At 66.7% G+C, this 25,873-nt stretch overlaps 10 protein-coding genes across 10 annotated transcripts in view; 6 read left to right on the top strand and 4 right to left on the bottom strand.

The window, feature by feature from the left end:
* The window catches only part of CHLNCDRAFT_51922 (hypothetical protein), a gene marked incomplete at both ends in the record, with an annotated part of 4,634 nt that extends 2,559 nt beyond the window's left edge, over nt 1-2,075 (bottom strand). The window contains 7 exons of the mRNA XM_005848290.1: nt 107-228; nt 397-456; nt 753-818; nt 1,009-1,218; nt 1,548-1,673; nt 1,814-1,922; nt 2,020-2,075. Coding sequence (XP_005848352.1) covers nt 107-228; nt 397-456; nt 753-818; nt 1,009-1,218; nt 1,548-1,673; nt 1,814-1,922; nt 2,020-2,075 — 749 coding nt within the window. The remainder of the gene's footprint in view (nt 1-106; nt 229-396; nt 457-752; nt 819-1,008; nt 1,219-1,547; nt 1,674-1,813; nt 1,923-2,019) is intronic.
* Nucleotides 2,076-2,401: 326 nt separating this feature from the next.
* IDS (hypothetical protein) lies at nt 2,402-5,539 on the top strand. Its single transcript, XM_005848478.1, has 7 exons — nt 2,402-3,065; nt 3,231-3,420; nt 3,700-3,803; nt 4,016-4,191; nt 4,377-4,490; nt 4,768-5,062; nt 5,214-5,539. Exons 1-7 carry the CDS (start codon nt 2,534-2,536, stop codon nt 5,318-5,320), a joined length of 1,518 nt encoding a protein of 505 aa, XP_005848540.1. The 5' UTR covers nt 2,402-2,533; the 3' UTR covers nt 5,321-5,539.
* A 41-nt stretch (nt 5,540-5,580) lies between these two features.
* Nucleotides 5,581-5,853, bottom strand: CHLNCDRAFT_22241 (hypothetical protein; the record flags this gene model as incomplete). Its single annotated transcript, XM_005848289.1, has 1 exon — nt 5,581-5,853. A coding segment is annotated over one exon (273 nt), but the record flags the coding sequence as incomplete, so codon positions are not given.
* Nucleotides 5,854-7,634: 1,781 nt separating this feature from the next.
* On the bottom strand, nt 7,635-10,671 carry CHLNCDRAFT_145069 (hypothetical protein; the record flags this gene model as incomplete). Its single annotated transcript, XM_005848288.1, has 12 exons — nt 7,635-7,691; nt 7,817-7,874; nt 7,995-8,029; nt 8,210-8,280; nt 8,440-8,580; nt 8,873-8,998; nt 9,282-9,372; nt 9,536-9,643; nt 9,864-10,004; nt 10,296-10,403; nt 10,512-10,557; nt 10,634-10,671. 12 exons carry the CDS (start codon nt 10,669-10,671, stop codon nt 7,635-7,637), a joined length of 1,020 nt encoding a protein of 339 aa, XP_005848350.1.
* Nucleotides 10,672-10,833: 162 nt separating this feature from the next.
* Nucleotides 10,834-12,427, top strand: CHLNCDRAFT_145068 (hypothetical protein; the record flags this gene model as incomplete). The annotated part of the gene is made up of 3 exons (XM_005848477.1): nt 10,834-10,838; nt 11,019-11,265; nt 11,468-12,427. 3 exons carry the CDS (start codon nt 10,834-10,836, stop codon nt 12,425-12,427), a joined length of 1,212 nt encoding a protein of 403 aa, XP_005848539.1.
* A 264-nt stretch (nt 12,428-12,691) lies between these two features.
* Nucleotides 12,692-14,913, top strand: CHLNCDRAFT_35180 (hypothetical protein). Its single transcript, XM_005848476.1, has 5 exons — nt 12,692-12,840; nt 13,131-13,265; nt 13,419-13,649; nt 13,925-14,148; nt 14,302-14,913. Exons 1-5 carry the CDS (start codon nt 12,701-12,703, stop codon nt 14,538-14,540), a joined length of 969 nt encoding a protein of 322 aa, XP_005848538.1. The 5' UTR covers nt 12,692-12,700; the 3' UTR covers nt 14,541-14,913.
* Nucleotides 14,914-15,005: 92 nt separating this feature from the next.
* Nucleotides 15,006-16,830, top strand: CHLNCDRAFT_30865 (hypothetical protein; the record flags this gene model as incomplete). The annotated part of the gene is made up of 5 exons (XM_005848475.1): nt 15,006-15,343; nt 15,497-16,036; nt 16,198-16,311; nt 16,495-16,599; nt 16,729-16,830. Coding segments are annotated over exons 1-5 (966 nt in total), but the record flags the coding sequence as incomplete, so codon positions are not given.
* A 1,536-nt stretch (nt 16,831-18,366) lies between these two features.
* Nucleotides 18,367-21,516, bottom strand: CHLNCDRAFT_57660 (hypothetical protein; the record flags this gene model as incomplete). Its single annotated transcript, XM_005848287.1, has 9 exons — nt 18,367-18,645; nt 18,738-18,844; nt 18,975-19,159; nt 19,279-19,406; nt 19,492-19,577; nt 20,596-20,644; nt 20,733-20,851; nt 21,162-21,306; nt 21,379-21,516. The coding sequence occupies 9 exons, from the start codon at nt 21,514-21,516 to the stop codon at nt 18,616-18,618; spliced, it is 987 nt and encodes a 328-aa protein (XP_005848349.1). The 3' UTR covers nt 18,367-18,615.
* A 722-nt stretch (nt 21,517-22,238) lies between these two features.
* On the top strand, nt 22,239-23,933 carry CHLNCDRAFT_22309 (hypothetical protein; the record flags this gene model as incomplete). Its single annotated transcript, XM_005848474.1, has 6 exons — nt 22,239-22,309; nt 22,399-22,536; nt 22,683-22,762; nt 22,967-23,080; nt 23,277-23,318; nt 23,674-23,933. Coding segments are annotated over 6 exons (705 nt in total), but the record flags the coding sequence as incomplete, so codon positions are not given.
* Nucleotides 23,934-24,553: 620 nt separating this feature from the next.
* CHLNCDRAFT_22188 (hypothetical protein) lies at nt 24,554-25,390 on the top strand (the record flags this gene model as incomplete). Its single annotated transcript, XM_005848473.1, has 3 exons — nt 24,554-24,738; nt 24,943-25,046; nt 25,173-25,390. The coding sequence occupies 3 exons, from the start codon at nt 24,554-24,556 to the stop codon at nt 25,388-25,390; spliced, it is 507 nt and encodes a 168-aa protein (XP_005848535.1).
* Between the last annotated feature and the right edge of the window lie 483 nt (nt 25,391-25,873).

Here is a 25,873-nt window from a genome sequence, read left to right as displayed (position 1 = left end):
CTACTGGGGCGCCTGGGGCCACCAGCGGATGCCGTGGGGACCAGCGAGCCGCCCACCCCACGCACACGCCGAGCGCGGCAAGCCACAAGCCAAGCCAAGGGCTCACCCAGAGATCTTCTTCTCGCAGATCAGCACAAAGGGGTCCTCCAGCTCGCACTTCATCGTCTTCTGGTCGGTCACAAAGTAGGGCGAGATGTAGCCGCGGTCAAACTTCATGCCCTCAACCACCTGCGCAGGGGAGGGGGGACAGGAGTGGGGGCGGGCGGGCAGGTGAGCAGGCAGGCCGGGAGCCGGGCGGGCGCATGGTTCACGCGGCGCAAGCAGGCTGCAGTCGAGCACTGGCATCCATCCCAACCACCACACACACCAAACACACACACACGCACACACACACACCTCCAGCTCATTCTCCAGCGTCTTGCCGTCCTGCACCGTGATCACTCCCTCCTTGCCCACCTGCGGGAAGGAGGGGGTGCGCGTGTGCGTGTGTGTGCAGGCACAGGGAGGGGAGAGGCCGCTGGCGCGCACTGCAGCTGGCAGCAAGCTGACGGGCCCGAGTAGCCACCGGCATGGCCGCAAGCGAGCGAGCCCAGGGTCACAGCAGCGAGTGTGCCTAGCCCGCCTCCACTGCAGCAGCACGTGAGCGCCCCACCGCCTGCCCTGGCAAGTGAGCCCTGCACCGCCTGCGCCGCCTGCCCCGCCTGCCCCGCCTGCGCCGCCTGCCCTGCCTGCCCCCCCCACAGGGCCCGCACCTTCTCCATGGCCCGCGCAATCAGCTCGCCAATCTCGCGCTCGCCGTTGGCGGAGATGGTGCCCACCTGCGGGCAGCGGGGGGGTGGGATGGCGGGGCGGGCCCACAGGCACGGTCAAAAGCAGGCAGCCGGCAGCAGGGCCGGCAGCAGGCCAGGAGCGGTCTCGCGGCACGGCAGCGGCGGGGCAAGCGCAGCAGGCTGGCTCCACCCCCGGCCCCCTCCACACACACACACACACACACACACACACACACACCTGCGCGATCTCCTCGGTGGTGCTGATCATCTTGGCGCGCGCCTTGAGCTCCGCCACCACATGGTCCACCGCCAGGTTGATGCCGCGCCGCAGGTCCATGGGGTTCATGCCCGCCGCCACGCTCTTGCACCCCTCCACCAGGATGGCGCGCGTCAGCACCGTGGCGGTGGTGGTGCCGTCGCCGGCCACGTCGTTGGTGGCGCTGGCAACCTGCGGGGTGGGGGCAAGGGGTGGCGAGCCAGCGGGCGGGGAGTGGGGTGGTGGCCGCGTGCGCACGCCTGCGCAGCTGCCGGCCTTCCTGGTGCCAGCCGCCGTATCACCTCTCGCCGGCTAAATCGTGCTGCGCATGCTCACGACGCCCGTGGCAGGACCCACCCCCGCTGCACAGAGCACGCACCCCACCCCGCCACTCTCCATCCTCTGCATCGCCCTCCCACTGCCACACCAGCCGGCCCTCCCCCCGTCCGCCAATCCGAGGACCGGCCTGCCACCCCACCCGCTTGTCCCATGTGGCCCACGCAGCCTTCAGCGCTGCCCACCTGCTTGACCAGGGAGGCGCCCACGTTTTGGAACCGGTCCTTGAACTCAATGGCTTTGGCCACAGTCACGCCGTCCTTGGTGATCTTCGGGGCGCCATACGCCTGCTCAATCACCACGTTGCGGCCCTGCAGGCGGTCAGGGAGCGGCGCGGGGGCGTGCCGGGCGGCAGAGGCGGCGGTCGGGCACTCGTGCCGCAGGCAAGGTGAACCGGTGCGTGTGCAGCGGGTGGCGGGCGCGCGGGCAAATGGCCGGGCGAGCGGCGCACCTTGGGGCCCAGAGTGACCTGCACCGCGTCCGCCAGCTTCTCCACGCCCGCCAGCAGGCTGGCGCGGCACTCGTCGCCAAACCGCAGCTCCTTGGCGGCATAGCCGCGGCTCTGAAGGGCCTGGAAGGCCTGCAGGCGGCGGCGGCGGCGGCGGCAGGCAGAAGGCCAAACCGGCTGTGAGCCGCGCCCATGGCATGCATGAGGACCAGAGCTGCCCCCCGATCCGCAGGGGCCTTGGGGAGCTGCACAGAGGCCCAGCCATGCGACCTGGTTGCTGGCCAGGCGCAGCGCAATGCGCTGCCCTCATCACCGTCTGATCAGCGGGGGCACATATAGGGTTTGCATTTGCAGTGCCTGCCGGGCAGCCCAGGCTCGCCGCACATGCCGCAGCTCACCTCCTTCTTGCTGCGTCGCGCCGCAGCGCCCAGAAGCCGAGCTGCCCCCTGCATGCTGCCCGCTGTCGGATGCGCTGGCCACAGGATCGATCAGAGGAGATGGACTCGCCCTCCCGTCGCCTTCTAGGCCTTGCCTGCCCCGCTGGCTGCATGGGATCAAAGGATGGCCGGGCGCCCAATCCTACAATTCCGCACGCCTGCCAGCCCCTTCCCAGTCCCTGTGCCTGTTCAGAAGGCCTGCAGCCCGCCCGCCCGCCCCCCCGCCCCACCTCACAACTCCGCAGCCGCTCGCTCGACGCCCCGGGCGTTTCAGCTCCGCCCAGCAATGCAGTCTGCGGCGTGTGCGACCAGGTCCTGGCTGGCGGGCAGCCCCGCGCCAGCCCCCGCCGGCGGCAGCAGCGGCAGCGGGCGGGCGCCCCGCCGCGCCGCCGCCGCCACCAGGCGGCTGCCGCTGCGGGTGGCGGCTGCGGCCGAGGTGCAGCAGCCGTCCTCCAGCTCGGCCAAGGAGGTGCTGGAGCGCGCGGCGGACCGGACGGGGGCAGACGGCGCCGCCTTTGACCCGCGCGCCTTCCGCCGCTCCCTCAACTCCACCGGCCGCTACACGCGCAAGCCCAGCAACGACCCCGACTCGCTGTCGCTCATGGAAGAGCACGGCGTGGGCTACTCCACAGCGGGCCTGGTGGCGCAGATGCGGGAGCAGGGCTACGCGTGGAGGCAGGGCGACGTGAATGTGAAGCTGGCAGAGGCATACGGCTTCTGCTGGGGCGTGGAGCGTGCGGTGCAGATGGCGTACGAGGCCCGCCGCGCATACCCGGGCCAGCGCCTGCACATCACCAACGAAATCATCCACAACCCAAGTGCGTGGTGGCGGTGGTGGCGGGGGGGTGGCGGCGGTGGGGGATGCTGGTGCTGGCTGACGAGCGGGGGCTGCTGCCGGCGGCCAAGGTCCGCTCCCGCTCCCGCTCCCGCCGCCCCCGACCCGCGTGCCTGCTGTGCACGGTGCCGCCCTGCGTGGCCTGCAGGCGTGAACCAGCGGCTCAAGGAGATGGATGTTCAGTTCATTGACGAGGGGGCGGACGGCGGCAAGGACTTTAGCGGCGTGAAGGAGGGGGAGGTGGTCATCCTGCCCGCCTTTGGCGCCAGCGTGCAGGAGATGCGCCTGCTCAACGACCGCAACGTGCAGATCGTGGACACCACCTGCCCCTGGGTCAGGTGAGGCAGGGGGTGGGGCGGGGGCAGAGGGACACTGGGTGGGCATGCGTTGTGGTGGTGGCGAAGCGGGAGGGGCTGCAAGGGAGGGATGAGGCTGAAAAGGGCGAGGGAGCAGGAGGGGCGCTGCAGCTGGGTTGGTGCCACGGGAGGGCGGCAGTCTGGAACGCCGTGGCGTGCTTGCTGTACGCCAACGAAGAGTCCTGGCTGCTTGGCTGGTGCATGAAAAAGCCCAGCCGGCTGACGGCGGCTTGCCTGCCTGCCCGCACGCGGCTGCTGCAGCAAGGTGTGGAATGCCGTGGACAACCAGGCGCGCAAGGGTCACACCTCCATCATCCACGGCAAGTGGGCTCATGAGGAGACCATCGCCACCGCCTCCTTCGCAGGTGCGCTCGCGTGGGGCGGGCTGTGTGCGGGGGCCTGGGTGGGGGGCCTGGGTGGGGACAGGGCTGTGGGGGATGCCGAATCATTGGGGTCGATCTCACAGCATTGCAGTTTTGCTCTAATTCTTCATCTTGTGGAACCTCAGGATTAGGCGGGGTCGAGGCCCTCGCACACCCCGGCCCTCCAAATCCGCGCCCCCGCGTGCTGCCCGCAGGCACCTACCTGATTGTGAAGGACCTGAAGGAGGCACAGTATGTGTGCGACTACATCATGCACGGCGGTGACAGGGCAGAGTTCCTGGCCAAGTTTGAGAACGCCATGAGCGCCGGCTTCGACCCCGAGCAGGACCTGCAGCGCATCGGCATGGCCAACCAGACCACCATGCTCAAGGTGTGTGTGTGTGTGCGCGCGCATGTGTGTGCGTGTTGTTTTGGGGGTAGCAGCGCATGGGCAGAGCCGCCCTGCTTGTGGTCCATTCGCATGTGCTGGTGATGGGCAGCGTGCAGTGTTTGGCAGCCCCTCGCAGCGGTGCGGCCGCTGAGGCGTGCCGGGCGACGCGCGCTGCGGTGCCGCAGGGTGAGACGGAGGCGATTGGCAAGCTGCTGGAGAAGACCCAGCTGCAGAAGTACGGGCCAGGGGAGCTCAGCCAGCGATTCATGATCATGGACACAATCTGCGACGCCACGCAGGCGCGTGGTGTGGGTGGGCGGGCTGCTGGAGTCTCGGGGGGGGGGGCAGCTGCAGCCGAGCTGCAGCCGCATCGCTGCAGTTGCGGCAGGCGGCGCTGGGCAGGTGCTGTGGCAGGCAGCGGGCGGTGCTCGCGGCGTTGTGCCGTGAGCCTGGCTGGATGCTGAGCCTGGTTTCCTGGCGCCACCCGCGTCCCCCGCAGCCGGCGCGGACACAGCCTGGGCTTGCCGCCGGCTTGGCCTGAGCCCCATGTCCCGCCTGGGCGCGCGCTTCCTGCAGGAGCGGCAGGACGCTGTGTACAAGCTGGTGGGGCAGCAGAGCACGCCTGAGGGCATCGACATGATGCTGGTGGTGGGCGGCTTCAACTCCTCCAACACCAGCCACCTGCAGGAGATTGGGGAGATGAAGGGCATCCCCTCCTTCTGGGTCGACTCCGCCGCCCGCATCGACGTGGGCGCCAACAAGGTGACCCACAAGCTGGCGCACGGCGAGCTGGTGGAGACGGAAAACTGGCTGCCAGAGGGGCCCATCACGCTGGGCGTCACCTCGGGGGCATCCACGCCAGACAAGGCCGGTGAGCGCGGGCCGGCGCACGGCGCCGGCGGGGCACCTCTTGCCGACCCTCGCTGCACACACCCTGGAGCCGCTCCACCAGCTGCTGCTGCCGCGCCTGCCCAGCCTTGGTGACTGCATCTGCCTGTACCTCGCTGGTACCTGCCCCACAGTGGAGGATGTGCTGGACCGCGTGTTCCGCATCAAGGACCCGTCCTTCACCGGAATCACGCCCCGCAAGACCAGCGTGCAGAAGGCGGCGCACGGCGAGGAGGAGTGAGGCGCCCTGCACGGCGCACGGCCTGGCCTGGCCGCTGCTGGTGTCGAGCCGCCGCTGCGCGCGCTCGTGTGTGATGTGTCGATGCCGATGCTGTACCTCTCTTGGTTTTGTTCCTTTCTTTTCTACCCTGCTATAGCTCTGCTGTTCCACTGGCACTGAGTACTTCGCCCCGCTGAGCAAACTTACGCTTATCACACGGGGGCTGTAATAGGCAACAAGAACAGGGGCCAGGCAGGGAGGCACAGCGGACTACAATGTAATCAGGTCAATTGTGCTGTTGCTGCGGCAGGCCGCTGTTGGTGAGCCCAAGCGGTGATGAGCTCCGCGGCTGTGGTGCCCGCGTTGTTGCAGCGCAGCGCGTCCGCCCCTGCCTCAAGCAAGTGCCGCGCCACAGCTTTGTGCCCGTTCAGCACGCTGATATGTAGCGGCGTGCAGCCCCGCGCATCCTGCGCGTTGATGGCGGCTCCCTTGCGCAGCAGCAGCTTGATGATGCGCCCGTGCCCGCCAGCGCAGGCCAGGATGAGCGCGGTGCGGCCCTCTCCATCTCCCGCCTCCAGCGCCCGCTGCCCTGCCTGCGCCAGCGCCTGCCGTGCCTCCTCATACCTGCAGATGGTGCAGCAGTGCACAATGCAATTGCCGTGGGCTACTGCTGCCCAGAGCTAAGCTGTGCACACAGTGTACATCTCCCCACCTGCCAAAGTAACAATGGTCCCGCAGCGCAGCAGCAGAGGCCAAGAAGGCTGGAGATTCCATGTCTCTGCTCTGCTGCTCCGCCAGGTTTGGCGGCTGCGCCGCTGATACTGCCGCCGCACCTGCTGCCACCGAATCCTCAGGCGTCGCCCGCTGCGGCTGTTCACCGCTTGCATTGCCTGCCTGCTGCGCCTCTGCTGCGGCTGCATCCTCCAGGACCAGCGGTACCAGCAGGCCAATCACAGAGGGCAGCATCGCATCGTGGTGCAACAAGGAGTCTGGCGGGGCTGCGCAAGGGATACTGCTGCTGGCTCGGCCAGATGTGCTGCAGCAGGTGCCAGCAGAGCTTCCAGCCTCGTGAAGCACGTTCACTCCCAAGCTGCCTGTCCCTTTGCGGAGCGTCGCCAGCTGGCGTGCCAGTGGCGATGTGGCCCGCTGCCGCTGCTTGCCAGATGGTGCCTGCCAGTGTGCATGCTGGGGCCGGCATGGTGGCGAGGAGCTGGGGCGCGCTGTGGTCCCACGCCGCACGCGTCGAGCGCTGGTGCTGCTGCCATCATCCAGTGTCAGATCTGCAGTCTGCTGCAGCAGTGCCACCACTTGCCAGTCTGCAGCATCCAAGGCTGCCTGGCCAGCCAGCAACTGCGATGGTCGTGTGTCAGGCGCCCTGCCGCCGCTGCCATTGATGTCAGCATTTGCAGCTGCCAAGGCAGGAATGCGGGCTTGCACGACATGCATCTGTTGGCTGCCATTGGGCGTTGTTGCATGATGGCCTGGCAAGCGTCCTGATGGTGCAGCAGGGACCCCCTTTGCCCTGCCGCTGGCAGGCCGGGGCTGCGTGCCACGCCGGCTTGCCCGCTGGGCTGCTGCCCCAGCTACGCATCCAGAAGCTGAACCAACAGACTGCGCTGCATGGTGCCGGCTCCTCCGAGCTTCTGCCAGCTGCTGTTGTGCTAGTGCGAGAAGCGCCTCCGGGCGCTGATCCGCCATCGGCGGACGGGTGGCGGCGGTAGTTGAGGCACTGGGTGCAGCAGCTGGCGGGCCGCAAGTCGCTGGAGGGGCACGCTCCCGCGTCGCAGGCTTGCCGAATACAGCGAGTCCACGCGCGGTTCACTCTCGTCTGTGCCGCAAGGACAAGGGTGTTGACCTCGAGTTCGAGGCCCTCCGCCTCCTGTATGCTCACCAAGTGAAGGCAATGTGCCGTGCAATCGGCGTATAATCTGTGCCAGGTTTGGTGGATGAGGTGGCGGCACGCCAGCGGCGCCAGGAGACGGGCAGGCAGCAGCACGGTGCCGACGCCCCAAAGATGGCTGGCTGCTATTCACCAGGAATCAATAATGATATGATGCATCACATGGACAGGCAGGCTAGTGCCTCGCCCACCTGCTGTCGCTGTGATTGGGGCGCCTGTTTGGGCGTGGTGCACAAGAGCGACGGCGTCAAGCCAAGGGAAAGCAAGTTCAAACAGATAAATCAATGGATGTGGCAAGGTAGAGGGAAGGAGAGAATACATGCCAGCGCTAGCACTGGGACAAGGAAGCAGGGTGGCACACAAAAATCCATGCAGGCTTGACATTTGCCTGGCAGGCAGGCAAAGGCGCGCCAGGGCACCAGCCGCCGGCGGGCCTCAGAAGAAACACTGCAGCATGGGCTCCCCCTCGTGCCCTGCCGCTGACGCCGTCTCCTGCAGCCCAGGCAGAGCAGAGCACATGGTCATGAGCGAACCAGCCACTGCCATAGCTCTCGTGGCGCCCTATACTTGGTGTGGGCATCGCAGCGCGCAGCCAGCAGGGCCCCACAAGGACGCACCACTATGGTCTGCACCAGCTCTAACCGGTCCTGCAGACTATCCGCATTGTCCATGTACCTGCACAATATAGCCGGGCGGCAGCGGCAGTATTCAGTCAGCAGCATGTGGGCAATGGTACGCAGGCAGCAGGCAGTGGAGCGCGGGTGAGTCGGCACACAGCGCTCACACAGCCCTTACCAGTCATTCATGCCCAGCGCTCCCGGCGGCAGGTCCTGCAGCGGCAGCAGGCGGCAGGGGCCGTTGGCTCTGGCTTCCCGCCTGGTGGCGTCACCATGTAGCTCAACCGCACCCGCTAACCGACCTACCGTATCTTGCTTCACCCTCTCTCTTGAGTGGCTCAGGCTCAAAACGTGCAAGCCCCAACCCCCGACCCACCCACCCCGCTTCCCCACCTTGACGAACCAGGCGTGCTGGAAGATATCGTCGAGCCCCACCCGCTTCTCGGGGTTGGGGTTCAGCACGCCTGCAGGTGGGTGAGGTGAGGAAGGGTGGGCAGCCGCAGCAGGGAGCAGGGGCCAGGACCGGACCGAGGGCTGCAAACAATCCGCGTGCCCGCCCTCGCAGCACACACCCACACCCACTACCACCACCGTACGCGGCAGCCACACGAGCACAGGCGCACCCTGGATCATGTCCTTGCACTCGTGCGAGACGGGGACCCCAGGCGGGTAGGCGATGCTGCCCTCCGTCATCTTCTGGGGCAGCTTGGGGTCGGCGGGGTTGAAGGGGTAGTAGCCGTACACCATGGCATACAGGATGATGCCTGCAAGGCACGGCATGGCATGGCGTGGGCATGGCGAGGCGCACGCGTGCAGGAGCACGGGGATGGGGACCGGCACACTCGGGTCGGAGGGTAGTACACTCGAGGGCGTGAGGGGCAGAGGCGCAGTCACGTGTGGGCACGGAAGGGGTGGGCGCCGCGCGCCAGGTTCCCGGCAGCGCACGGCGCAGGCGCGTGCCACGGACCCCGTGCCACATGCCGCCGCCGGCAGCGCCGCTGCTCCCGCCCCGCTCTCGTGCTGTGCACCCGGCCGCTGGCGCCGCCGTGCGCTCACCGCAGCTCCACACGTCTGCCTTCTTGGCGTCGTATTTGGAGTTTATGAAGATGACCTCGGGCGCCATGTACACGGGCGTGCCCAGCCGCGTGTTGGCGGTGCTGCTGAGGTCGTGCTTGGAGTAGCCTGTGGGCGGGCGGGCAGGGCAATGGGGTTTGTATGTGTGGGTGGGCAAGGGCGAGGGTGGGGATGGGGGTTGGGTAGGTGGGCCCAAGGGGCAGACACGGGGGCAAGCAAGTGGGGAGGTGGCAGCATGGCGTGGTGTGGCGCGGCAGCGGTTCCAGAGATGGCGCCCCGGAGGCTGCAACACCGTCCCCACAACCCCGACACCCCAACCAGCAGACACATATCCTCAAACACAGAGACGCACACCGCCGGCGCACACGTGGACCCCGGCTGCGCAGCGCACCAAAGTCGCATATTTTGAGCAGCGGGTTGCCGCTGGACTGGTCCTGGTCCAGCAGCAGGTTCTCCAGCTTCAGGTCGCGGTTGGCCACGCCCTGGTAACAGGAGGAAGCGAGGCGGAGGGATGGAAGACGGGATGGTAAGGTGACAGGGGAGGCAGTCGGGACGCAGTCGGAGGGCGGCGGCAGGGCAGATGTGCTTGCAAGGGAGGGCAAGCGGTGGGGTGGTGGAGAACAGGCGCAGCCGACAGCAGCGCACCATCCTGTGGCAGAAGTCCAGGCCCACGATCATTTGCTGGAAGATCCACCGCGCCTGGTCCTCCGTCAGCCGGTTGTGCAGGCAGCGCTCGCGCAGGAAGCGGTGCAGCTGCGGGGGCGGGGGAGGCGCGGGCGCTTGTGAGTCAGGTACCCAACCGTGCAGGCTGCCCCACCACCACACAAACAGCGAACAAGCGATGCTCCCGTACCACACCACACACACCCAAACACACGCCAACACACATCTGACGCACACCATCGCACACTGGCAGGCACACCAGCGCATGCGCGCCGATCCCCCCGCCCCCCCCCCGGGCCCCGCTGCTCACGTTGCCCCCCTGCGCATACTCCATCACGATGGCCAGGTACTCTGGGGTGAGGAAGACCTCCTTGAGGTCGACGATGAAGGGGTGCTTGAGGCCGCCGTGGTGCATCACCTCGCGCATCACGTACCGACGGTACTCCTTCACCTGCAGGAGGCGTGGCCGGGGCAGGAAGGGGCAGGGAGGGGCTCAGGGCAGGGCATATTTGCAAGGCGGCCAGGCCAGGCAGCTCAGCGGGGTCAGGGGGCAGCAGGGATGGGCTTCGGGCCGACCGAGCAGTCGGGACGCTGCATGGCGGCTTTGCCAGGCGGGCGCCAGCAGCGCGGCTGGCTCGCTGCAGGCCCGCCCAGTCGTGCAACGCATGCACGAGGCTGCAGCCCCAGCTGGGTGGGCTGCGCCCAAGCAGCGGCAGGGCAGCAGGGCAGCAGCAGCGCTCACAAAGCCGCCGCGCGGCAGCAGCTTGATGGCCACATCCTGCGCATCTGGGTCGCCAGTGTCGCGTGCACGGATCACCAGGCCATACGTGCCGCTGCCCAGCACGCCCAACTGCGGAAATGGAAAGAAGAATGCCCGGGTTGGAGCCTGGTGCCCGCAAAAGGGCACACCCGCCCCTGCCCGCCCCTGCCGCCGCGCCGGCCTCACAGCGCCGCCCACCTGCACATATCGCCCCAGCTGCTTATGTCCTGTCCCTGTTTCCTCCCTGCAGGGCGCGCAAGGGTGGAATTAGGGGGCTCGTCCATCGCAGAGGGTCCCCAGTCGCTCCACACCGCGCTTACGTTGGAGTGCTGCCCCGCTGGTGTAGCAGCTTGTCCATGGCACCTCACGGGGCGCCTGCCAAACAGGCGTACTTGCCCAGCCCAGCCGAACTGAGAGCGATGTGTCCCTGCGCGCTCTGTATATCGGTGTGATCTGTCCTAAAGGGTTCAGGAGATAGTATAGTGCCGGCTGGGACTCGATTTTCACTCAGAATATTTCTATGAGGTCGTCCAGCTCAGCTGAACCCTATAGCCTGGCAGCCTACCCAAATGCGGCGGGCAGTGCATCTCTACGTTCTCACGCTACCATGATGTCCATCCACTCACCCAGCCGCTATGTCTGCTCACCTCCGCAACCCACCGCCTCCCACCGACGGCGGAAACACCTGAACACACGTGTGTGCAGCAGCGAGAAGGGGCAGCAGGAGCCTGATGAGTCCAGCAGCTCGCTGGGCGCCTTGGAGGCGCTGCTGAGTTCGCCGCCCACGCGGGCGCCAGCGGTGGCAGAGTCTGGGGAGCGGCAGGGGGACAAGCAGCAGGAGGATAAGCCGCAGGGTGGTGAAGGGGAAGACAAGCAGAGCAAGGAGGGCTGGTATTGGTGGGATCGGCCTGCCGGACCCCAGACCAACCCGCTGCGGCGGGGCGGCATGCCGGTGAGCGCTGGCACTCCTGGTCCCCGCTGCACCCCATCATGCTGTGGATGCGAGCTTTCAGCAACTGGCAGTCTTCATGCAAGTCTTCATTTCACATGCACCGATTGCCTTTAGCACAAACCTGCTGTCTGCTGTCGCCAAACTCCACCCCGCCCCGCCCCATCAGCCCATTCCACCCCCCTCCCAACCCCACCCAATGCAGGCCGGCCGCAGCGGTGCTTACCTGGACTCGGAGCAGTTCACTCGAGACCCGCTTGAGCTGTCTGTGGGACGGCGCGTGGCGGCCGCCTCTGGTGGCCCGCTGCCCCTGCCGGGCAATGACTCGCTGCCGCTGGCCAGCTGGACACTAGCAGCGATACTCGCGGTGGGCAGCGTGGGCGGCCTGCTGGGTCTCACCACGTCTCTGCAGATGAACAGCGACGCCGTCGTCTCGGGGGGTTGGTGGCTGCTGTGGACGGCCAGCCTGCAGCCGCTGTCGTGGCTCAACCTGGCGGCGGGCACGGGCGCGCTGCTCAGCGCGGGTGCATACGCTGAGCGGCGGCTGGGCAGCGCGCTGTACCTCACAGCCTTCCTGGCTGCTGGAGCGCTGCCCGCCACCTTCTATTATGCCGGCTCGATGCTGTTTGTGCACAGCGATGCGGGCACCTTGTATGAGGGGCCCGCTGCGGCTCTGATGGGCCCCGCCGCCGCCCTGGCTGCCTATGTTGTCGGCAACTGGCGCGTGCTGGGCGCGGGGCAGCGAGCGCGGTGTGCGCTGGCCTGCCTGGGCTGCGCCGCGGTGGCGGCCACAGAGCTGGAGGCGGGCTTGGCCACACCGGACCTGCTGGCGGCCTCGGCCTTGGTGGGCAGCCTGCTGGCGCTGCTCGGCGGGCCGCGGCTGGAGGTGCTGCGGGAGCTGGACATCCAGGAGGGGAGCATGACCATCAGCGGAACCGAGGGCGAGCTGGTGGTCGTGGTGGACAAGGTGACGGCGCCCCGCCGCTGGCTGGCGTGCGGCGGCGTCGTGCTGTTGCTGCTGGGCCTGGGTGCCACGGTAGACGCCGTGGTGCACAGACAGATTGAGGTGCTGCTGCTGGAGCAGTTCCTGGAGGACAACAGAGACAGCCCAGAGGTGCAGCAGTGGCTGTACGAGGTGGCGCCAGAGAAGTTACGCAACGCTTGACGGGGCGGCGGGCACCATGCAGCACTTGCAGCACAGCGGCGGCTGTCGGTGATATTGTTTTTTATTCCGTTGGAATGCTAGCAACCTGTGGAAACAGAGCCACCAACTTGCAATGCCAGATGGGAAGGGGGATGCTGTGGCGACCTCCCACGCGGCGGCCACATTGGCGCCCATGTGACAGGGGGTCATTTGTGGAGGCCAACCGTTCCCCTCCTGGTTTCACTTGATCGGCATACTGCCAGGGCGCCTGACGGTTGCGAGGGACGCAAGGCGATGGCCGACACCAAACCCCCAAACTTGTGGAAGAGCCTGTTCTCGTGGGCGCTCCCGGACTCGACCCCCAGCAGCAGAGAGCTTAAATATTATAACAAGCTGACCTCAAAGTATGGCCTGGTGTCGGGGGCGTGCCAAAGGTAATTACATGTGAACCCTGGCCCTCCTACCGCCCTCGACATGCTCAGGATCATCAGCGCCGTGTTCCTGGGCAGGCAGCCGCCGCCCAGGGCGAGCAGGCCGCCGCGACCCCCGCCGCCGCCGCCCTAGGTCCTGCGCCGAGGGGGCGGGGGGTGCTTGTTTGCAGCTGCATGCAAGGTCCGGCTGCATGGCACACAAAATTGGGGCTTGCAGGAGGTGGAATCTGGTGTGGAAGTGCCGCGTGCCATCAGCCACTCATGCGCAGCGGCGCCACGCCTCAATTCCGCAGGCCCGATGGACAAGTAGCCTGCGGCTGGGCCTCCCTGCGGGGCAAGCGTCCCATGAACGAAGACACTGTGTATTGTTCCTTCCAGCGCCACGACGAGACAGGAGAGGATGTGGGCTGCTTCGGCGTGTTTGACGGGTGCGTGGGCGGCCTGACATGCTGACATGTTGCGCAGCACCATTCATCCCCGCGGTCCCATTTCAACTAAGCCCTTGCCCCGCACTGTGCCATCGGTGGCACGTCGCCGCCAGCCACCACCCGCCCCCCTCGTCTTGCACCCCTTGCCTGCAGGCACGGCGGCCCCAGCGCGGCGCGCTTTGTTCGGGACAACCTGTTCACCAACCTGCTCAACCACCAGATGTTCAGCCGCAACCTGGCCAAGGCGGTGGCGGATGCATATGCCGAGACAGATGGGCAGTACATCGACCTCGACGCGGAGCAGCAGCGGGACGACGGCTGTACCGCCGTCACCGCGGTGCTGGTGGGCAAGCGGCTGGTTGTAGCCCACGTTGGCGATAGTAGGTGCGCGGCGCGGTGGCGGGCTGCGCAGCACGCAGCAGCGTGTGGGCATTGGCGGTGCGGCCGGAGTGCGGTGCAGCGATGGGCCGGGCAGGCGGCCTGCTGCTGCTGTGTCCAGCGTGCCACAGCGTGGGTGCAGCGCGAAGCTCACATCGCCGCCAGCGCTGCCTGCCTACTGTCTTCTCTGCTGCAGCGGCACCTGCTGCAGTTGAAGCGTCTGCTCAACGGCTGCCTGCACGCTGCTGACATGCCTGCCTGCCCTGCGCTGCCTTCCGCAGAGCGGTGCTGTCGGTGGGCTCTGGCGCCGTGGCCCTGTCCCAGGACCACAAGCCCAACCGGGAGGACGAGCGGGGGCGGATAGAGGACGCGGGCGGGCAGGTGGTGTGGGCGGGGACGTGGCGCGTCAGCGGCGTGCTGGCCGTCTCCCGCAGCTTTGGCAACCGCATGATGAAGCAGTACATCATCCCGCACCCTGAGATCCGGGAGGACATACTGAACCACAGTGAGCACCCTCCCCGCGCAGCGGCAGCTGGGGGTGCAGCCTGGGTGGGAGCTGTTGTGTATAAGCTGTTGCCAGCTGCCTCCGAGACCCCACCCCACCCCCTCTCCCGCCGCCCCCATCCCTGCTGCCCCTGCCCCTGCCGCTCTGCTGCAGAGAACCAGTGCCTGGTGCTGGCCAGCGACGGGCTGTGGGATGCGATGGACAACCACGAGGCGACGCGGCTGGCGATGCAGTACAGGGAGCAGGGGGCGGAGGCGGCGGCGAGGGCGCTTGTGGCCGAGGGCTACACGCGCGGCTCCCAGGACAACATCTCCGCCCTGGTCGTCTTCTTCCACCTAGACGCCTCCACCACCTCCAAGACATCCACCTCCACCAGCCAGCAGGCCGACTGATGATGCACCTGCGCTTGTTGCTGCCGCTGAGGCCTGCTCCTCTGGGCGCAGACGGCGCCGGCACGCGTGCTCGGCTCGGCGGGCACCGGTGGCGGGGATCTGCACCGCCCCATCATTTTTCAGTGACGCCCGCTCCTAAGTCAGTGGGCCCCTGCCACTTGCTCATCTCTGCCACTGCTTCGTCTGGCGCTTGCTTGTATGTGTGTATCGGTTGACAATGCCACCGCCTGCCGCTGCCTGCACGTCTGTTGCTCCGTTTCACCGTGTTGCTGTATTTGATGCCTGCTGTCAGCACCATCCCCTCGTTACGAGCATCATATTCTGTCTGTGCCCATGCACTGGTGCAAGCAAACATGCAACAGGTCCTTGCATCCTCCCCTCGGCAGCTGCCACCCTGCCGCTCCGCTGGGCAAGCTGTACCTGATGTGGGCAGGGTCCTACTCAGTGTGTTTAAAACGTTTCAATCGTCGCTTGTGCTGCAACCCCACCATCGCCTGGTGGCTGGAGAGGTGGTGCCGTGGTGTTGCTGGGGCCGCGTGCTCAACTCACCTCACGGTGTCGCGAGGCAGGTTCAGGTAGTTTGCATTGCTTCTGCATACTCCGGGGCTGTTTCAGCGCGTGGCGCGAACCCGCGCCAGCTCCGGCTGTGGGCCCAACACGGTGGTGTGCTACTGACCACAAGGAGCACGCGCCAGCCATGAGGGTCGCGCTGGCGGTGCTGGCCGCCGCGCTGTTGGCCTCTGGCGCGGCGGGGCAGCTACCTGCTGGCACCACCCTCCCCGCCACGACCTACCCCGCAGACGGTATGCTACGCCGCTGGGGGTTGGCATCCAGGCTTGCCTGCCCTGTGGCGCTGCTGGTGTTGCACACGCCGCTTGCCTGCGGTGGCTCCTAGCCCGGCGCTGCAAACAGCCGCACTCGCCCCGCGCGCTCCCCGCCCGCTCCCCGCTGCGCAGTGGATGCCCTGCACGCGCTGCGCGCCTCCCTGACAAACCTGCCGCGCGACTGGTCGGCCACAGAGGACCCGTGCGGGACCCCCGCCTGCGGCCCCATGCTGTCCACGCGGTGCGCGTGGACGGGGCTGGCATGCAACGCCAGCCGCGTGGTGGCCGTCTGGCTGCCCTGCCTGCGCGACTGGTGCTTCAGCGTGGGGGGCACCCTGGCGCCCGGCCTGGCGGGCGCCAGCGAGCTGGAGCTGGTGGAGTTCCAGGGCAACCAGATCGGCGGCACGCTGCCGCCAGAGTGGGGTGCCCTGGAGCGCCTGGTGGTGCTGTCTGCCGGCTACAACCTGCTGACGGGCACGCTGCCGCCCTCCTACTCAAACCTGTCGGCGCTGGAGCATGTGCGGCTGAGCGGCAACCAGCTCAGGGGAGGGCTGCCGCCCGACTGGGGCAGCCTGGGGCAGCTGCGCGAGCTGCTGGTGGGCGACAACGAGCTCGACGGCGGCTTCCCGGCAAACTGGGCGGGCATGGCCAGCATGCAGGTCCTGGTCTTTGGTGAGTCCAGCGGCCCGGCTGCGCAGCTGGCTGCCGCCCGACCTGGTGGTGTCAGACCAGGCCGCTCATGGATGGCGCCACCGTGCTGTCCCTGCTCCTGCTCCCGGTTGCGCCTCACCTGACGCGTGCCCTGTGCGCCTGCCCCTGCGTTTGATGTGCAGAGAGCAATCGCCTGTCGGGGCCCCTGCCGGCGGCCTGGGTGCGCATGTACCAGCTGCAGGTACTGGATGTGCGCGACATGTGCGGTGTCTGCGGCGCTGTGCCCTTCAACCAAGGTAGGGGCTCGCGCTGGTTGCGCAGGGCAAGGCAGGGCCAAGGGCGAGCGTCTGCCCCTGTCTGTGTCCCACCCCTTGTCCTCACGCTTGCCCCGGGTGGCCCTGCGCGTGCTGCTCACCACGGCATGGGCAGCATCAGCTCAGCATCACGCATACCGCGCCCTGCTGCCATTCCTGCTGCAGTGGTGCGCCTGGGCATGTCGGGCTCGTCCCTGGGCTGGCCCTGCGGCAGCGGCAACTGCAGCGGGCTGCCGCTGGGGTTCCTGGGCCAGGCTGTCATCATCTCAGGCAAGCCCGCCTGCTGGAGCCGGCAGCGGCAGCAGGGGCACTGTGTTTGCGCCGACTATGGTCTGCCGGACTGGGTGCTTAGACGGTCACAACTTCTGACCCCTCTCCCCGCCCGCCCGCCTCCTGCAGCCATTCTGCTGGTGCTGGTGACGCTCTGCTTGTGGCGCCGCATCTGGCTGTTCCGCCGGCACGGCAGCGACGGGCAGCGCAGCGGGCTGGGCCTGGTGCGGGCGACGGTGACCGAGGCCGCGTGCCCCGGCCTCCGCGTGACGGGATGATGGATGAGTGAGTGTGCAGTCAGCCAGCCAGTCCAGCCAGTCCAGCCAGCCAGCCATATGCTTGCCCAACTGGTTTCATGCAATGAGCTGCTGGGCCTGTGCAGCGCTCCTCAAGGCACCTCGCCCACGACCTCTCACTGTGCCGTCTCCTTTGCCGCGCAGGGCGGACGTGGATGTGAATGCGCCGCCGCCCCCGCCTCCCGTGGTGGTGCTTCAGCCAGACCAAGGCGTGTGCACCGCACGCATGGATGCCGAGTGGGCGGCGGTGGCGGCGGCGGCGGCGGCAGCGGAGAGGGGGGAGCAGGCGCCCAAGCCAGCAGATGAGGGGCAGCAGCAGCAGCAAGCGCAGCAGGGCGGGGCTGGCCAGCCGCCGAGGCGGTGGTGGAGCTGGCTGGTGCCCCGGCGCAGCAGGGGTGCCGGCGGCCAGCCGCAGCATGCCAGGGGGCTGGAGGCGGGGCAGAGCCTGGAGATGGCGGCGGCGCAGCAGCTGCAGCTGGCTGCGGCACAGCAGGCACAGCGCGCGAGCGAGGCGGGTCCCAGCAGCAGCAGCGCCGACAGCAGCAGCATTGCCAGCAGCCTGGCGGTGCAAGGGGCTCCGGACGCGGCGCTGCCGGCCCCGCTGCCCTCTCGCCACGGCAGCATTGAGCAGCACCTGCAGCAGCAGCCCAGCGGGCACATCAGTCGCCGGCGCAGCATGCAGCAGCCAGCGGCGGCCGCCGTCGGCGCGGCATCGCTCCCTCTCCACCGCGCCTCCACAGGCCAGCAAGCACCGCAAGAACAGGAGGTGTTCCGGGCAGCACCCTGGCTCAGCGGCGGGAGTGGCTCAGCATCGCGACGCACGCAGCGCGCCTCTATGGGCCAGCGGGTGTCCCGGGATCAGGCGCTCGACTTCATAGCCACCACGCAGCTCAGCAGCGCCGAGCGGCGGATGATTGCCAACGAGCGGCGGCAGGCGGCGGCCGCGCGCCGCCCCATCCCAGTCTATGGCGTGGAGCTGCGGCCGGATGCGGATGCAGACCTGGATGCATCTGTGACCGCTTCTGGGGCTGCGTCAGGGCAGCACCTGATGCAGCCGCAGCGTCCCCCGCCCCCACCCCCGCCCCCACCCCCAACACAGCCAGATGCCGGCTCTGATGCGGCACCCAGCGTCAATCTGGATGCCAGCAGCAGCACTGGAGCCAGCAGCGACAACCTACCAGCCCGCCATTCCTAGTCTCCTAGACAAGTAGATTGCCCGATTACGTTGCGTATTTATGTGCTCAGTTTGTTGTTTGGTAGTTGGCAGGCCATTCACAGCCTCAGTGTCTAGTTCTCCTTCCTGCCGTGTCTAGTTCTCCATTCGGTGAAGGCACTACCTCGCTGTTGAATTTATTCTCTTAGACATGCACTTTGGATCAAATGAATCTTCACTCACACTCCAGCCCCAAGCTGAAGTTTGATTCCACCTCCACGACCTGTGACCTCATTGTAAGCCCGCTCTGTCTGGCATGCGGAAGGCTCTTTACAGGCGCCATTGCAAGAGGCATGAATGTGAATGAATGTCGGCAGGCGCAGTGGAGCCAGAGTACGGAATTGTGAATGGGTAGAAGGGAGGCCTGCCGCTTGCCTCGAATGTACAGATGAAATGCAGGGCTCATACTCTGCCGCACCAACCAAGCTTCGCCGCCAACTCAGCAGCCCCGAAAACGCCAGGACGCTTCTGGATGCATGCTGCCAGGGCGGGTCAGAACGCCACTCCTCACTCAACCAGCTGCAGGTCCGCCTCGCCCTGCACGCAGCGGGACGCAGACGGGTTGATTCCGAAGGGCCAGGGCGCAGCCAAGCTGAGCCCACCTGCAGGCCAGCTCACCCGCACCCCACCTTGGCAAACTTGTCGCGGTGCTCCTCAAACAGCTTCTTCAGGGCAGCCACGTAGCGGGCGTGGTGGCGGTCCACCAGGGCAGCAAACTCGGCGCTGGCCTCCTCGCCTGCGCCAGCATGGCAGCGCAGCGCCCGGCTCCAGCGGCAGTTGCCGGCAGTGCCAGGCTGGCTGGTCCGGCTGCATGTCTGCATGCGAGAAGCGTGCGAGCCTGACTCAGCGCACCCAGCGTGGCTCACCTTCGAATTTGGGTACCTCCAGCGGCTCGCCCACCACCACCTCCAGCTTTACGGGAAAGGGGAGGAAGCCCCAGGGCAGCAGCAGGCCGGTGCCAAAGTACAGCGGCAGGGTGAAGCCTGTGTAGCGGGTCATGCCGCGCTGGAAGCGGCGAAGAGGGCTGCCAGTGGGCAGCTCGTTGGCCGTCCTGCAGATGGTGACACAGAAGGAGGGTTGCCGCGACGTGACCAACAACGCTGCGCACTTGGCATGCGTACACAAACAAGGCGAGGACATATATCAGAAGTAAATATCAGAAGTGCCCACCTGTAGGTGCTGTTCTCGCCAAAGGCATACACAGGCACCAGGCTGGCCCCCGAGCGCAGAGCGATCTTCACAAACCCCTTGCGACGTTTCAGCACAAGGTCGTTGGCCCCCGGGCGCGCAAACAGGCTCTGCAAAGCAGAATACAAGAGTGCATCGTCATCTCCCAAAATAAGGCGCCCAAACATACGCGGTTCCGGGCAGCGGCAGCCGCACCTCTGTGCCGCCTCCCACCGCAATCATCACCGACTTGCCAGCCCCCAGCAGGGTCAGGCAGGCACGCTTGGAGACATCGCACACGCCTGCGTGGGGGCAGGGCAGGGCAGACCAAGGCGGCAACAGCAGGCTGATGTCTCCAGACACCGACCATTAACCCTTTGACTACGAGAGCAATTCTGTCAGCCCTGCTCGCAGCAGGTTGAGGGATTTGGGCATTTCTCTCTCAAAATAGGGTCAATTTTGACCCAGCTTGGACCCACACATTCCCCTTCATGCAAGGCACCCCCCTGAGGTGCTCATTGGCCCAAACAGTTCTTTTTTTAACTTTGGCTCCCCTGCGAGTCCTCGATCGTCACGATCTGGACACATTGCTGTAGTTGCTGCTGCCAGCAACAAACTCAGGCGGCCCGCCCTGCCTGGGGTTCCTTAGGCATTGGTGGAACTGCCTGCAGTGCGCGAGCCCCATTGCAGCCGCTTTGTGAAGGCTCGTGCGTGCGTTGCACCACACATGCGGCCCGCCATGTGTGGTGCAACGAACATGCGCCTGCCTTCCATACCCTACACGCCCTCCGATGGAGCCGGCCGTCCTCTGACATGATGCTGGGCCTAGTGGGATGGAGTGGCAGCGGCGACGCCTCTCAATTTGGTTTTCCTGAGGTTGTTGGCCGGGTGCAGCGCGCGCCACGTGGCCAGCTGAGTTTTGTTAATCTCCCACCCGGTAGACGCCCTGCGGCCCGTGTGTTAAGGCTTAATTTCACTCTTTGGGACCAAATGGTCGTATTCATTGCGGCGGTGCCTGCCTCAATGGACACTTGTTGCACGCCATGCCATGTCTGCCACATGCCTCTGGCAGGGCATCTGGGACAGACATGTGTCTGTCGCTATGCAACATGTAATTGAGGGCGTTTTCGTGGGCCTCGCTGGGGCAGACACCCTAAGCATGAACGGTCAAGATGCAAAAGACTGGAGGGCAAAAGCTTTCGTTTCGTGCCAAAGGGACCCCGTCAACTATCCCATGGGCTGCCGTGAGTACAGCTCACTCTCGTAGTCAAAGGGTTAACCTCCAACGAGAGTGAGCAAGCAGGACACCAGGCGGTTCACCGTGCAGCAGCAAATACTCTCGAAAGAAGGGTGCCTTGAAGTTGATGCTCTGCAGTGCGGCGATGGCGGCAGGGGAGAGAGTAGAGGATGATTTGCCAGGCATTGACTGGCCTGGCCAGGAAGGCTCGAGAACTCACCAGGGTCAGCACGCGGCAGTCGATGCCGGGGAAGAGCTTGGAGAAGCCGAGCGCCTCCGTGGCAAAGGCTAGCCAGGCCGAGAAAGACAGGATGCCGTGGGGGTGGACCGCAAAGATGTCTGCACACATTGGCCCACCAGGCGCATGCGGGAGTGGGCATGGCTGGCAGAAGAATGGGCAATCCAGACAACTGGCAGAAGAATGGGCAATCCAGACAAGCAGGACTCGCATGGCGTGTCGGGCGGCAGGTCGGCAGTCTTGTGCAGGCGGGCGGGGAAGTAGCTTGAAGCCTGGCGCCACAAGCCCCAGCGCCGCAGCGGCTTGGGATAGCTGCCCGTGCGCGCCGCCTCCATGCCCCCTCCCACAAACGTCCAAGCCAGGTACGCGATGAGCGCGGGCCACAGGAAGGGCAGCACGGTGCACAGCCACACGGCCAGCAGCAAGCCGTAGATGCCGCCTCCGAACGAGACGTTGTAGAACAGCGCTGCCAGCTTCTCAGGCAGGCTGGGGCTCCGTCCAGGCCGTATCTTCTGCTGTATGAGCTCCCATTCTGAATCGCTGCTCCTGTTCTGGCCTGCACGGCGGCGGCGGCGGGTGGCAGGGAGAAGGGCGGGGGTGGGCAGAGCATATGCAGGGCGGCGCGCACCCTAGCGCGATAGGGTTTGATAGCCGTGCGTCTGTAGGAGCACCGGGGGCACAGCTCGCCTAGGGTGGGCGAAGCCTGGGCAGGGGAGGCGTCTGCGGCTGGGCCGGGAGACGCCATGGCTGCCTCCTGCGCGGCCATGAAGCTCAGATCAGCTTGTAGAGGGTGGAGAGCAATCCAAGGGGGTTTGGTGAGAACCACTGCCAGCTCATCTTCTAAATCTTCTTCTTCCCTAAAAGAACCAACTGGCCTGCGCCTCCCCATTGCAGATCGACCAACCATGGTGGGGTCTCGGCTGCTGCAGCTCTCGCTGGGGCTCCTGTTGTGGGCCTCAGTCACCCATTCGAGGCCCGTGGGTGATGAGGCTGCCGCGCTCTTTGCTGACGATGAAGGTTTTTCTTTTGAGCTGCTGCTGCGGCTGGAATGAGGCGGACCGGGCGGTGTGACAAAGGAAGATGTGCAGGCGGCGGCGGCGGGTGGTGCTGGCAAACGACGCGCAGAGGCGCGGTGGCAGCGGCGGGCTGTGTAGCTGTCGGCCGCACCTGCGGCTGAGCACTCTCCTTTTCTTCTTCCCCCTGCGTGCCGAGCAGGCGAGCGCCACATGGCCAATGGGGTGGCAGTTGAGTACACACCCGAGGCGCTGGCGGACAGAGTGACATACCTGCCGGGGGCCCCCAGCGGCCATCACACCCAGCTCTTCTCCGGGTGTGCCCGTCAGGCAGCCATTCGGCCATCGACTGGCAGGGAGGCCGCACCAGAGGGGCCGCACCAGACGGGCTGCGCGTTGCCCATCGGCACCTGTCCCCGCCACCATCCCACCCATTTCATTGCCGATTCAGCACACTGCTCTCCCATGCTGCAGCTACATCACCGTTGACGAGGAGGCGGGCAGGGCGCTGTTTTACGTGTTTGTGCAGAGCACCAGCCGGCCCAGGTGAGCAGCGCCCAGCTTGGCCACCTGGCTGCACCAGCACAGAAACCGGCAACGGCAGGAACCCCAGCCCGCCTGCGCCGCCTGTGCAGGACCGACCCGCTGGTGCTCTGGCTCAACGGCGGCCCCGGCTGCTCCTCGCTGGGTGGTGGCTTCCTGGCTGAGCTGGGGCCCTTCTACCCCACCCCTGGCGGCAAGCAGCTCATCCCAAACCAATTTGCCTGGAACAGGTCAGCGGGCCCGCCGCCCGCCTCGTCCCCTGGCTGTCCACCCCGTGGCCCGCGCCGTGCAGCCCGCCGCCTCTGCCCCCGCTGCTCAGCACCCGTTCCGTGCGGGCTCTTGCTGCCCCTCCCCCTGGGCTGCTCCCCACCCGCAGCGTGGCTAATGTGCTGTACCTGGAGAGCCCAGCCATGGTGGGGTTCTCCTACTCCAATACCTCAGCAGACGCCCGTGTGGGTGCGCATGCTGCTGCGCGGGTCGGGGCCGGGGCAGCAGGCAGGACCGCAATCCAGACCTGGGCGCGGCCCACTGCTGGCAGGCGGGAGGCGGGAGCGGGGCAGCCTGACTGTGCCTGCTGCTACGTGTGAGCTCGCAGGGCTCTGCCTGGCACTGGCCACTGGCCTCACGCCTGCCGCCGATGTCCCTACCGCCGATGTGCAGGCGACCGGCGCACCGCCGCCGACTCCCGAGAGTTCCTGCTCCGCTGGTTCGACCGCTTCCCTCAGTACCGCTCCCACAAGTTCTGGCTGTCTGGCGAGAGCTACGCGGGCCACTGTGAGCGCGCCGCCAGTGGGCTAAGCCGCCGCCGCATGCCTGGGCTCTGCCTGCCAGCCAGGCTCGCCGGGACAGCTGCCGGCGCCGGACCGAGGCACGCTGCGAGCACAGAGCTGCCATTCTCGGTGGTGGGCCTGGGCCCCCACCCCACCCCCACCCGCACCCACACCACCTCCTGCCCGACCCTCCCATGCAGACGTGCCCGACCTGGCTGATGAGATCCTGCGGGGCAACCGGCGTGACGATGGGGAGAAGGCCATCAACCTGCAGGTGAGGCGCTAACAGTCGCTGCCGGGCCCCTCACGGTCCCCGGGCTGCTGCCACTGCGAATAACAGCACGCATCGGCCTCTGCCCTGAGCTACCCGCGTGCTCCTTGAAAATGCAGGGCTTCCTTGTGGGTGCGTGAGCAGCAGCTGGGTGTTCTTGGGGTGGTGGTGGCTGTGGGGACGCATCTGCTGCCGCAACGTGCTGCGAAAGGGCACTGCTGCTGGTGGTTGGTGCCGTTTTTCCCGCCCGGGTGGATGGGCCACTGGTAACGGCTTGGGGCCCGCTGGCTTGGGCTGCCGCTGCCGCTGCTGCCGCTGCGCCTGAGGCCTGTGCCGGCACGGGCCGGCAGGCAATGCATGGAGCGACGCCACCATGGACAATCGGGCTGCCGTTGATTTCTGGTGGAGCCACGGAGTGACGAGCGGGGAGGCCACCAATGGCATGGCATCCACCTGCGACTTCAGCAAAGTGGGGCCGCTGCTGGCTGAGGAGGTGAGGAGGCAGGGCGGGGTGGACCCACCGCCACCCGCTGCCGCTGCGCTCCCCCAGCCTGGGCTGAGCAGGCAACGCGGTGACTGGTCCTGAGATGGACAGCCCTGGGGCCCTAGAGTTTTGGCACTCCCACGGGATTATCAGCTCCGAGGCCAGGGATGGCGCCCTGGAAACCTGTGATTTCAAGAGCCTCTACCCGCTTAACAGCCAGGTGCTGCGGGGTGGGGAGCACCTCCCCCTCCCACCCACCCCGCGACAGCCACCACCTCACCCAGCCCTCTCGCCTCCCTGCCTGCCTGCCCGTCCTGCTGCAGGGTGGGGAGGGGCAGGAGGGGGATGTGTTTGTGGCGGCGGTGGAGGATCCGCTGCCGATGGGCGACAAGGCGGCCAAGTGCGACCGATGGGTCAACCAGGCGATGGAGGAGATGGGAGGCATCAACATCTGTGAGTTTGGGGAATGGACATATGAGGTTGGAGAGCTGGGGCAGGGGAGGGCTGCCCGTTCCGGCACCGGATGCTCACCTGCCTGGCCCTCGCCCCCTCCTGCGTGCAGACGACATCTATGCCGATGTGTGCCTAGCGGGCCCAGCCAAGGTGGCACGCCAGCTGGGGCTGATGCTACGCAACCACCCGGCTGGCCTCAGCACGCGCCACCTCATTCAAGGTGCCTACATGTTTTAGGTCATGGTAAAATTGTTTTTGACCATGAGCAAATGCTGTCCAGAATACAGGTGTCCAACCCTTTGAATTCCTGTGCAGGCAAGTACGACCCCTGCATTGACTCGGAGACCGAAGCGTACCTGAACCGGCGCGACGTGCAGCTGGCGCTGCATGCCAACATCAGCGGCCAGCTCCCCGGCCCCTGGACGGACTGCACACAGAGGATTGAGTACTCGAGGTGCGCAAGGGGGAGCCTGGGGAGGGCACGGGGGCAGGCTTGGGGGCAGGCCTGGGGGCAGCATGCCTGGACACAGGTGTATAGCTGCGCCCTGTTGCGGCAAGCGCGGCTGGTGGGTGTTCCCTGACACCTGGCTGCCCAATGGCTCCCCTGCCCCGCACGGGAGCATCCTTGCCACGCGCTGTGCTGCCCCTCACCTCCCAGGAGCGACCTGCTGTCCTCCATGCTGCCGCTGTACCGCCGGCTGCTGGACGAGGAGGACATCAAGATTCTGGTGTACAGCGGCGATGTGGACGCCATTGTGCCAGGTGCGGCTGCCGCCTGCTTGCTTGCAACGGCACGGCGTCGGCCCGCAAGAGGCTGTGCGGCAATGCCCGAGCAGCGCCCACCTGCCCTCGCCCCCGCTCCCTGCGCACTGCGCACACCCGATGCAGTGATCGGCACCCGCCGCTGGATCGCGTCCCTGGACCTGCCCCGCACCGCGCCCTGGCGAGCCTGGCACTCCGCCACCGGCCAGGTGGGCGGCTGGACGGTGGGCCACGGCAAGCTGACGTTTGCGTCTGTGCGGGGCGCTGGCCACATGGCGCCATACACGCAGCCGGAGCGCGCCCACTTCCTCTTCAGCAAGTGGATCCACCAGCAGCCGCTCTAGCCCCCACCCACCCAAGCCGCGAATCTCCAACACAGCAGCAGCCGGTGCCACTGTGGAAGGACCGGCGGCGCCGCCTTCCATGTACTCTGCTCTGAAATCCTGTTGTGCCAGGTGACCTCTGTTGTTGTCAGTGGTGGAACTCTGTCATGTATGCACAGTCGAAATGCTGTGTAGGACCATGAAAAAAAACAGAAGGTCCTCCTGACCAGCCAGCTGCTGCCTCTTACAGCCGGCGCCACACACGCATCACAGCCAGAGCTCGTCTGTGATCTCTCTCGACCACATGCGCCTGCTGAGGGAGCTGCGCCCCGCGGGCAGGTTGACCTGCTCCTGGTACTGCCGCACCCAGGCATCCTGCGGCAGGGGCGGCGCCAGCGAGGGTTGCGGGTGAGCGCGCTGCGAAGGAGATGCCCACGGGGGAGGGCAGCCAGCCGGGGCAGCCACCGGCAGGTCGCAGAGCAGGGCGGGGGGGGGGGGGGGGGG

This window comes from Chlorella variabilis (genome assembly GCF_000147415.1).
Source record: "Chlorella variabilis unplaced genomic scaffold CHLNCscaffold_8, whole genome shotgun sequence".
Lineage (NCBI taxonomy): Eukaryota > Viridiplantae > Chlorophyta > Trebouxiophyceae > Chlorellales > Chlorellaceae > Chlorella > Chlorella variabilis.
Note: the sequence above shows the minus strand (reverse complement) of the source record. Positions and strands in the feature narration are given on the sequence as shown.